Genomic DNA, 12,093 nt, shown 5'->3' on the forward strand with positions numbered 1-12,093 from the left:
AAATAAAAAAACGTAATGTCAACATAATACAGCAGTCCCATAGTCAAAATACTACAGTCAGAAATATATCACAATAAACAAAAACTCTACAATCATCATCTTCGTCTCCTTCCGGATAGAGACAACCTAGGAGCCGCTACGCCCTTGCCATGCCTGTGCAGCTGCACGCGCCTCTGCGGACTCACATCTCGGAGTGCATCCTCTCCCAAATCCTCCTCATCGTCCCCCATATCCTCATCCTCGTCCCCCGTATACATGTGCTGCGTACCTGTCCTGGCTGCCCGTGGATCAAATCCAGCAGCTGACTCTGCATTGGCGGGCTGTGTACGCAGCTCCCATGGATCTTGCTCCCAGCTTGCAGAATACGTGGAAGGAGGCAGTGCGCCAAATAATGCAGAGACAAAGCCATCTGCAGTCTGAGATGAACTCCCACCAGCCTCAAAGTAGAGAAACAGTGGATATATTAAAGTTAAAAATTAATTAAGTAGATGGTACTTACTTGTGGAACTTGTCGGTAGCATCTTTGCCCATCAACGGGTGCTCCGGGATGAAAGCATCCAAGCCAAACTGCCGGGATACCCGATCGGGGTAATGGTACTCCACGATCCAGAAACAGACGACCGGTCCCCGATAATACCATAGATGTGTCTGCTCTAATGTCAGCGGGCTCAGCCATCTGCGCTGATACCATGCACGATACGGAAACCAATCGATATTCCCATCTCGGAGCATCTGGAGCTGACCCCGGACATAAGAAATCCCCCTGCCCCTCTCTTCATGATCGTGATGACTGCCCCATATGGCGGCGTATGCGGGGCATCTGGCTGGCTCAGGGCCTCCCCAATCGGGATGCGGCAATGGTAAATTTATATGATGTTCAAAAATATACAATTAATTTACACTTTAATTGCATTTATATGATGTTCAAAAATATACAATTAATTTTGTTGCATGCATATGCATTTGCATGTATATACAATTAATTTACACTTTGCATGTAAGTAAATTGCATGCATACGCATTTTTTTTTTACAAAAATTAATTTTGTTGAAAATAAATAAACTTTACAAAAAAAAATGCATATACAATTCTGGGTTTATTTTTTGGGTGTATATGCAATTTGTTTACAAAATTAATTTTGCATGTACATGCATTTTTTTTTGGTAAACAAATGCATGCAATTTACTTACAATAAAAAAAATGAGATATAGATGCAATTTACTTACAATAAAAAAATATATATATCATTTTTAAACAAATATTGATATACTTCAAAATAATTAGTTTTACTTCAAATCTTTTATATTCATATATACATGTTTTTTATAAACTATCACAAAAATAATTTTCAAAAAAATAAATATGCATATTTTTAAATCATAAACCCTAAATTGAAGTGTAAACCCTAAATTTGTAAGTAATTCACAATTGACAACCATAAACCCTAAATTTAACTATAAACCCTAAATTTAAAAAAAAATTCACAATTCACAACTACAAACCCTAAATTCAACCATATGTCATTCAAGCAATTTTACCATAAATCATAATCCTAAATTCGAGCAATTGCACCAATTCAAGCAATTCAAGCATCCAATTCAAGCAATCAAGCAATTCAACCATCTAATTCAAGCAATCAAGCAATTCAAGCAATCAAGCAATTCAATCATCTAATTCAACCATCCAATCGAACCAATTCGACCAATTCAATCAATTCAACTAATTACTAACATTTCACCCTAAACATCGAATCAAACAAAACCGAATCACATTACATCATTTAATCACATTTAACCGAAACCCTAAACCCTAATCAAATCGAAAAAAAGAAAACTCACTTGTTCGATCGAGAGAGAAGCGAATCGAGGCGCGAGGCAGAGAGGGGTCGGCTCGGAACGGCTTCTTTCTTCTTCTTTCTTCTCTTTCTTTCTCTTTTTTTCCTCTTTTTTTCGGCAGAAACAATGGGGGAGAGAGAGGAGGGGCGGCTCAGATGGGGGGGTTATAGATGGGCAGTGGGGCGCCAGATGGGGGGGCGCCTCACTTGGCTCATGGGGCGCCAGATGGGGGGGCGCCTCACTGGTGTTGTGGGCCGCCATTTGGGCCGGCGCCTCACAGGCTTTTTTGGGCCGCCCGAAGCCCAGGCGGTCAGGGCATTTTTAAAAAAAAATTGGGAGCAGGGACATTTTTAAAATTTTGATTTGTTTTAGGGATATTAATAAAAATAGCCGTAATCTTTCTCACCGTTCACTTTTATTAGTATAAACAAATTGTAATAATATCAACATGTGTCATACGTCACAATAGTACAAGTATCGACTTTCCTATTAAAAATAAAAAATAATGCTAGTACCATACTAATTATTTTAACAACTTTTTTGTTATTAATTTTTGTTAGTTATAGATTATCATACTGGTGTTTATATTTTTGAATCAAATGCTTTTGCCATTACAAGTGTTCATAATTATATAAACTTTTAAAAAAAAAATCAGATTATAAAATATAAACATTTTATGTTAGCTAGAGCAGTGTGCGAAGGGGAAACGGATTGAGCACATGCGTTTTTGCGTGAGAAATGACGCAATTTTCCGTTTTTAGGACTTTAAAACTATGTTTTCTTACTTAAAATAATAAAAATCGTTAGAATAACGATATGAAAGATGAGATAGAGAGTTTGGTTTAATATGTGTCGTGTTGTGCTGCGATATGACTGGTTAAGTTATGACTCAAGTCGTGATTACATTTGAATAGATGGTAGTCATGTTGTGATAAAATATGTTATTTACGGTGCGATTAGTGTTCAAACGTTTGTCATATTTAATTATTTTTATTATAATTAAAATTAGTTTATTTAAGATTTATCATTCGATTAAGATTTAACGACCCTAATCACATATGATTCATATGATCATGTGCTGCACGGTTCGTAACCAAACCACGTAAGTCATGACACGTACTAATCATAGTGACAAATGGATTATTCGGATTCGGCTCGGCGAGATCAAATATTCGTGATTCGGGAATAATTCGGGTATAATTTGGAAATGATTCGGAATTATCCGAATCAGAGATCTCAATTCTGTGAGAGAGCAAAAAAAATGTTTTGAAAAATTTTTAGAAAAAAATTGTAAAATTTGCAAATTATTCAGTTTTAATTCAATCAAAGTTCGGTAAACTAAATAATTCGGTACTCGATTCAGCATTACAAAAATACAAATTATTCGAATTTAGCTCACGAATAATTGAGAAATCTTCTGACTATGGTACATACCGTACCTTACCAAGACAAAACTATACTGTGTCATAACGTATCCAGTCATAATGTAACTTTTTTGCATTAATAGGACTGTTTAGAGTTTAGACCCTCTTATTTTCTTATAATTTATTTTGTACCTCCTTTGTGCAGTCTTTTCGCTCCGAAGTCCCGACTGAGCTGACTGACTCCTGAAAAGCTCCTCTTTTACGAAAATCTTCACAAAAATTGTAAAATTATGAGAGAGAATCAAAGTCTTAACCATTAAGTAACCAACAATCCTAAAATCTTTATCTACCGATACTAGTATACTACCTTCCCTTTTCCCTCCACAAAAAGCTCCTCACTGACTCGTCGTGTAGAAGTACAGATGGCCAGGCAACGCAATACGCATGTTATACAGCCTATATTCTCTCCATTTATATAAAAAAAAGGGAGAGTACATTCTCTGCACCAGTCGGATATATATTCGGCACCTTAGTTCCACTCTCTAGGGTGTCGGGAAGGCGGTTCAGGCAAAAGTTGTGTGAAGGTACCTCTCTCTCTCTCTCTCTCTCTCTCTTCTCCCTTCTCTTCTTAAACCCTAACACCATAATCAGAACGAACCCCCCTTGATATTTTTGAAATGAAATTCTTGTTTTGTCGAATCGTCTGATCGAATGAGAAGGACGAGAAGGTTTTCCTCCGTCGCTCCGTGAAAGTCGATGGAATTTACGGGAGATGAATTGGAGAAGAGTTGATTATTTTTTGTTTCTCCGAAATTAGCATGCTTCGCTACGATCTTCTCGCCTTCGCTATTCACCTTCTCTCTTTTTTTCTCTTTCGTTCCCTGGTGAGAGTTTTGGGCTCGGGACAATTTTAGACTTAACACTTTTCCTAAATTGTGATAGCTCAAATCATGCATTATGTCAGTCCCTCAGAGGAGGCTTGCTCTAAATTGAAATTTTCTTACCGTCATGGAAGGGGTCTGGTTCTTCATTGGACTTCTTTTAATAAAGTTGCATGTTAAAACTTGGATGCCTTTTGCCTTTTCTTTTCTGGAAATTTCCCATAGGCTGAGCTTAAGACTTCTTTTAATAAAGTTGCATGTTAAAACTTGGATGCCTTTTGCTTTTTCTTTTCTGGAAATTTCCCATAGGCTGAACTTAGATGCTGATAGTAGTTCATAGTGCACGTCTTTCTAGCAAAACTCTTTTTAGCATCATTCTTTGGCAAGACAATTTCGCAAGCACTGACTATATCGGAAAAAAGTGCATTAATTTTATACAGATTAGTGTGATTGTAATGTTCTTCTCTTCTGGTCTCCTGCTCGGTGAAGCCTCTTTTCTTTTGTTGGATTTTTATTTCATTAGTCTTTTACAATCATAGCGCCTTACTTTTATCCATATTTCTGAACAATTTGTTTAACATTATAAAACTTGAACCATAATTTGCCTGTTATGCTAAATGTTTGCCCCTTGAAATCTGAATTGTTCCTTAACAATGAATCGGCAAACAGATGAGATAGGAGTCAAACACAATTTTGTCCCAGTTAACCATCAACCGTTCAATTATATTTAAAGCCTCAACCTTTTATTTATTTTGGCCTATTCACCAACACCTGAGTGGTCTTGTCTTAAATAAGCCTCAAAGTACCCGCAGTGGTGCTGTTAAGCTCAAAATCATCCCAGTATACCTTAAATTGGTCAAACAGGCAATCCGATATGCACTGGTTCGTTGCGCCCTTAACTGAAAATCCAAAGCACAGCTAATTCTCCTTTTTTTTTTTTTTTTTCCAGTTGAGTTCTTCCAGTTAACTTCTATATTGAAATAAGAGAAATAAATGGTAACAATGAAGCAACCCGCCACACCTAAGGCCATAATTCATCAGAAGTTTGGGTCAAAAGCATGCTACCAGGTTGAGGAGGTAGCAGATGCAGCTGAGAACCTGTGTCCAGGTCTGGCCATACCGCAACAAACCAAGATTCAATACCGATGTGTACTCAAGCTCCCTGATTTGACCGTTTCTTCAGGAACTTTCTCCAGAAAAAAGGATGCTGAACAATCTGCTGCACAAATCGCTGTAGAGAAGGTAGTAACACAATTCATTACTGTATTACACATCATGGATTTAAAAAAAAAGGTGATGTGTTTTGCTAACTAGTGGTTGATACATATGTACCAGAATACCAGTAACAACACTTGCGTTTACTGGCACAAGGAATGCTGGCAATGCTTTTAATTTTGGATATAATATTGTCAAAACTTTAAATTGAGCCATGATTGCTACAAAGAACATTAGAAAAACAAAGAAAAATTTGAAAAATACACCAAATTACTTTAAAAAGCTCTGCACATGATAGATGTGGCATAACAATTCGACTCCAACAGGATCGATGGTGTTTAATCTTTGCTCTGATTGATTCTTTAGTTTGCCTATATTATACTTAATATTTGTTTTTTTAATAATATTTTAGTTGGGTATTGAGGCTAACGAGCAAATCCCAACACCAGAAGGAGCCTTTGATGAATTAATTGCTCGATTAAATATACTATTTACAGATGAGGTTAGTAAACGGACCTTGTAATTCTTTGTCTCTCTGTCTCTGTCTTTGTTTCTCTCTCTGCCTCTCTCTCATCAGTGTGCTTTTCTTCTTGATTGAAAGGTACATTGTGGTGTTCAGTGCTTTTTTGCATGAATCATTTTGAAAGATCAACTTAAAACCCAAGGAATCTAAAGTTATATAAAAATATTCCTAATTAAAACGTAATTGTAAAATTAAGCATTGATTGATCACCTAATTAAGTTTCAATCATGCAACAAATCTATATATGGTCTAACTTTGAATCAGTTGAACCTCAGTTGTGAATGATTTAATTGAGATATAATTTAACCTTATTGTGTACCCCTAGTTTGCAATCTAGCCCCCAATTTTTTTTTTTCCTTTTTTCATGTAGAAGTATTATCTTGACATATTGTTTATTTCTTGTCTTTCCTTTATTATTGTGGATAGTTTCTGTTATCGACTCACCCTCTAGTCGGCCACTTGAGAGTGGTGCTCAAAAGAGAAGGCAGTCTCTTTGGTTTAGTGCCAATCTCAGCTATAGCTATATGTGATAGTAAGGTTAATAGTATGTGCAAGTTGATTGACTCCTGTGCTGAGTCAGACCCATCTTTACTGCTTTCTCTCATCTCCAAGGCCGCAAAAGCCTCTACCTTACTCTCCACTAGAGAAAATGGATTTTTGATTCAGAGGCAGAACCCAGTATTACCTGAGGCCATGGAAGTGTTGGTGAGCTCTCAGATCGGCGCATCAAATAATGTTGAGATAGAGGTGGTGCATATTCCAGTTTGTCTTAATGAGGAGGTGAATGGGTTTAAAATCAATATACCTGAGGATGGATATTACTTGGATGTAATTGCAAAATATCTAGAAGCAGGAGATTCATCTCATATACTTGCTTCGAGGTCAGTATTTGTTCAAGCTGTGGGCTTCGATAATTTGATAAGTGGGACAAGTATGTATGACATAAGTAACTAATATAAATAATCAGTATGTATAATATTGCATAATTTAGGTTACCATTACATAAACAGCTTCCTTTACCAGTAATGGATCTGAATGGTTTAATATGCTTATTACCTATAGTATGAGTACTTCCATTTGTTCAGTTTCTGATCTTCAGAAGCCTCATCCTTTGCTATTAAGCACAACATAATAAACCAAAGAAAAGAAAACAAAGGAATAAAATATTGGAACCTGACTGGGTGCCAAACTAGCATGGTCCATTATTAAACGCACAAGGAAAATGTGGTTTATAATGTGCTTAATATCTGTCAAATTGGATAACAGGACAATAGGCAAAGCTTCGTCTGAAATGAGGTTCTATTTTACTGCTCCCAAGGGTCTTTTTTCTTCATCAGCAAAGGATGTAGTCAGTGCCACTGATTTTGAGGCATTAGTTAACAAAAGGGCTTCCTATATCTCTGGTCAAACTATTTATGGAGATGCCATCCTAGCTAATATTGGGTACACTTGGAGGTCTTCTAATTTATTATGTGAGGATGTGTCTCTCTGCACTTATGACAGGTTTTTCTTTTCCTCTCACTTTTCTTTTCCATGTTTTTCACTTTTTGTTTCAGAGAAAGGGACTTGTCATTGTGTTTATTTAGGATGATAACTGGCGGGAGCTCATGACTTATTCGTCGTGTTCCTGGTTGAAATTTTTGTTACTTCCATCAATCCCCAACAAGATTGTATTCTTTAGCTGGCAATAAACTGCTTTATATGTGTGTGTTTGTGTGCTTGTGTGTACGTAAATATGTATTTTTCACTTGTTTATTTGGGTTTGAACATAGTAGTTAAGCTCAGTAGCAGCATGAGCCAAGTGATACGGTGCTCCCTATTTTATGAGTTCACATCTCAAGTTCATCAGGGAAACAAAAAAAAGTTATATTAATGTCTTTGCTAATATTGAAAGGTATAATTATATGTTACAGGATACTTTTAGGTCAGTTACCAGATGGATATTACAAGTTATCAAGAGAGGCGGTACTCACAGCTGAACTCCCTTCATCATATTCTCGTGCCACCTGGAGAGGATCTGTTCCAAAGGACCTCCTCTCCCTTTTCTGCCGCAACCATAGACTATATCAACCAGATTTTTCTGTACAAAAGGTTGCATCTTCACAAAGCAACAATACCAATTCCGATAACACATATTTCTTAAGGGGTGAAGTGAGAATACTTTCAAGGAGGGAGGAGCTTTTGATTGTTTGTTCTTTCCCTGATACATACCGAAAAGAAGCTGATGCAATTCAAAATTCTGCATTGAAGGTTCTCAATTGGTTCAAGGTATACTTCACACAACTTCATTTGCTGGAAGATGAGTTGCATCCTTTTGGAATTGCACCTGGAGAATGCTTCAAGCTTTACCCGAAAGCTATTTTAGAGGAATTCTCCCTTTGGACATCTATTTTTGCAAAATCCTTTTGTAACTATCCCAAGCCGAAGAGAGTTTTAGAAAATGGGGTTGATTTGTTGGATATTAAAGGCCTTGATTCAGGTGTAATCCCAACTGTTGGATCTGTGACTTCTGTCAGCTACGAGGTGTGGTTGGTAAGAGAAGGAGAGGACGGTAAGAGATATCTAGTTGAGAAAAATGAAGAATTTGAATTTGAGCTTGGTTCAGGTGCAGTTATTTACCCGATGGAACTGTGTGTGACACAACTTTCGTTGGACCAATCTGCAAAATTCACTGTAGGACCACCCCCCAGAGAGGTTATTTTGGCTGCAACACACACTGCTCCGTCTGATATATCAAAGATCCCTCTTCGTAAGAATAACTGTTTAAATCTGATTCATTTTATTTAAGGATGTTATGCAGCATAACAAGAAAAATTCAAGTTCATGCATTTTAGTGAGTAGGAGGAAACTTTAAGGCTTTCTTTGAATAAAGTTGAAAATTTGTATATTTTATAGAGATTTTTTTCAGGCCTCACTGGACCTTATATGGCTCCATCATTGGTTCACATGATAATACTTGAAAAAGCAAGCAAATAAATCTTTTCACTGATATGTTTATCCAAGAAATATCTCTAATCTCTCAATGGAATTGGTAATGAAATATACTCCTCCCTCTCTCAGTTCTCAATGGGGCTATCGTGGCACGGAATGACCTTTTTTTTTTTTCTTAAGGTGTTATCAGGTTATAATTTGTATTTTGAGCTTTTAAAAGCAATAGCTGAAAATTCCTTACTAAAAATTAGCATAAAAGTGTGATTCTAATCTTCTTTTTTAAATATTTGTTTCAGAAAATTGTTGGTTGGAGTATGCAGTGAAGGTGTCGCGTGTGGCAGCGCCAATGGAGGAGAGAATGGAGACAGCACTTTTCAGCCCTCCTCTTTCTAAGCAGCGTGTGGAGTTTGCCGTTCGCCACATCAACCAATCACATGCCCTTTCTCTTGTAAGAGTTATTTTCCTTTTTGGTGCTTTCATATCTGAGTAGACTAAGTGCATAATGGGGCACAAATGCAGTTCCTTATAACTGATTTGGGCTGTTGGAGTATATTCACTCAAAATAGAGCATGAAGGGTATGTTGAATTGATAAAGTATTATCTCTTAAGAGCGTTACCTAGTAAGAAAATAACACTAGATCCTGGAAGAAAAGCAGTCAAATTGAGTTTGATTGGTACTGCCTACTTCGGTGCAAAAAATCTCTTCCTTTGTTTTCCCAGATGCAATTAAAAACAGTTAACCCGAAAGGTGATAAAGGTTAAGAGAAAATACGAGAAAGGGGGATTTCTTTGCTATTAGTTTGTAATCCCTAATTTAAACTTTAAGGCAACCAAATAACTAAAAAAGTTCCAGCTAAATGGTTTTAGTTTCACAATGGCATGTATTTCGCGTAGGTGGATTTTGGGTGCGGTTCAGGTAGCCTTTTGGATTCGTTATTGGATCACAACACTTGCCTAGAGAAGCTTGTAGGGGTCGATATCTCTATTAGGAGTCTCACACGTGCTGCAAAGGTACTTTTCATGAAGTCAAGGACAATTTATTTACCAGCATTAATTTACACCTGCTCCTGTGGCCTTCAAGCATTTTTTTTTTCTTGTTCTTGTATTTAACTTGAACTCAAGCCTCATTCAACACCATCGAGACAGGGAGGACTCAAAATAATTAAACAAAATTCAAACAAATTCGTAAATTGATAAAAAATACATAACCCTGTCTCCAGGTTTTAGCCTAAATCTTTCATACTTTGCATAGGATACTAAAACAAATATATATATATATTTTTTATTGATGATGAATCAGGTTCTCCACCAAAAGCTAAGTAAAAATTGTCCCATGCGCGCATGTCTAAGATCAGCTGTGCTTTATGATGGATCAATCATGGATTTTGATGCACGGTTGGACAACTTTGACATAGGAACCTGCCTTGAGGTACATGCTGTATGTAGAAATTTAGGTTGGTCCTACTTTCTAGTTGATCCAACATGACCAATAGTTTTTTGGGTGTTATTTGTTCCGAACTTGCTGTCACATTCCAAGTTCCCCTGATCACTATTTTATTACATGCAAAAATGGGCCAGAAAATGATAAAAATGGCCAAAATGGCATGATGTTGATAAAATGTTAGCACTGTTTCCTGTGTACCATTTTGAAATTTCAAAATATCATGTATCAACATTAAAAACATGAAAGTATCTGATATGTTGTAGAAGGTTAGTGAAAGGATCTCCTTAAGGGTGTGTAGCATGTTTTCCAAAAGATACATAAGCTTAATAGTTTGATGTTTACGAACAATGTCAAGCAGTGCATATGAAAGACATTTTCTATAATTTGTCATTGTATTTTGTGAAGTATGAAGACTGTATTTATCAATGGTAATTCAACAAAATATAGGTGATTGAGCACATGGAAGAGGAACAAGCACAACAATTTGGGGACATTGCTTTAAGTAAATTCTGCCCCAAAATACTGATTGTCTCGACTCCAAATTATGAATATAACCCCATTCTTCAGAGATCAAGTTTACCAAACAAGGAAGAAGATCCAGAAGAGAGAGAAAAACCTGGTCCATGTAAATTTAGGAACCATGACCACAAGTTTGAATGGACCAGAGGTCAGTTCGAAAAATGGGCCAATGATCTCGCGACAAAACACGAGTATGGCGTGGAGTTTAGTGGGGTCGGCGGTTCAGGTGATGAACCTGGATTTGCTTCACAAATTGCCGTGTTTAAAAGGGGTATGTCGAGCAAGGAGGGGAGTAATGTGCCCATAGGCACGGGATCATTTGGTAGCCCGTATGAGCTTGTTTGGGAATGGTGTGGTGGTAATAAAGAAAGAGGTGATTAGGTCTTAATTGATTTTGACTAGTAGGTTTTCGTAAAGTTTCTAGCTGATCTTATTGGATTAGTTCAGGTTTAGTTGGAACTAGTTCAGTTTCAAATTCAGGTTTAGTCAAAAATAGCTCAATTTGGAACGGGTTGCGGAAATAGGCTAATCTCCTTGTTTTGGGGATATTTCAAAAATAAGTAACAGCTTTTGTTAATGTTTTCCTCGGTCTATAGCATATAAAGATAATTACAAATTTTATCATATGCTGATCTTGGGTTGTGTGAAATGCATGTTAATAGAAGAAGAAAACCAGTTTGTAAAATTCATAATCCCGTGCTCATATTCTGTCAAAAATAGTCAACGCCGCTAGTTTGGATGGATGAAAGGAGAGATAACCTTTGTTGTTTATTTATGGATTATGCAATTTCATTTTCAATTTGCTAGTGTTTTTTTTTGCCTTCTATAAAATAACAAATAGGGTAAAATGAATGCACTGCATTTTTATGTTCATGTTTAATATATGTTATAAATAGATATTTAATGAAACGGCTTTGTTTGTTGTTGGGCTAATGGGCCGTCGCTTGGAGCGGATTTAATTACAAGCGAACCTGTGAGAAGTCTCCTCTTGTTCCGACAAGTACTGAATTCTCCCCCGATCAATTTAAAATTCATTGGGGCCATAATTCAGTAACATCAGTTTACGCAGGGAGCGGACAGAGGAGCGATACTATGAAGAGAGTTCTCATTGTGGGACTAGAGAAGCACACTGCACTCCGGACACATTCTTACCGATCAGGTACCTGAACCGTTCTTTTACAATTATTGGATCTGGACCGTTCTTTTTAACATGTCACGAATCTCAAAGCCCAATAATACTGCCCATGCGAGCCCGATTTCAAAGCGGCTAAATGTAAATCTCAAACCGTAAAATGAGGGGAATCTTTTATTCAGAGTAGGTCTGATGATCGGATCTACTTTGATTCGATGGGCTCAATCACCGTCCAATTGACATTAAGAT

The 12,093-nt window shown here is 36.9% G+C and overlaps 1 protein-coding gene across 2 annotated transcripts; it reads left to right on the top strand.

Moving 5' to 3' along the window:
- The first annotated feature begins 3,690 nt into the window (after nt 1–3,690).
- HEN1 (double-stranded RNA binding protein-related / DsRBD protein-like protein) lies at nt 3,691–11,345 on the top strand. 2 transcript variants are annotated; one of them, XM_078305146.1, is made up of 10 exons: nt 3,691–3,783; nt 5,030–5,322; nt 5,708–5,797; nt 6,245–6,699; nt 7,085–7,321; nt 7,732–8,567; nt 9,046–9,197; nt 9,644–9,760; nt 10,050–10,178; nt 10,641–11,345. In XM_078305146.1, exons 2-10 carry the CDS (start codon nt 5,074–5,076, stop codon nt 11,091–11,093), a joined length of 2,718 nt encoding a protein of 905 aa, XP_078161272.1. In that variant the 5' UTR covers nt 3,691–3,783; nt 5,030–5,073; the 3' UTR covers nt 11,094–11,345. The 2 variants fall into 2 exon arrangements, with proteins under 2 accessions (XP_078161272.1, XP_078161273.1); XM_078305147.1 differs by lacking the exon at nt 3,691–3,783 and adding an exon at nt 3,943–4,083.
- Nucleotides 11,346–12,093: the final 748 nt, after the last annotated feature.

This window comes from Carex rostrata, chromosome 7, assembly GCF_964058835.1.
Source record: "Carex rostrata chromosome 7, lpCarRost1.2, whole genome shotgun sequence".
Lineage (NCBI taxonomy): Eukaryota > Viridiplantae > Streptophyta > Magnoliopsida > Poales > Cyperaceae > Carex > Carex rostrata.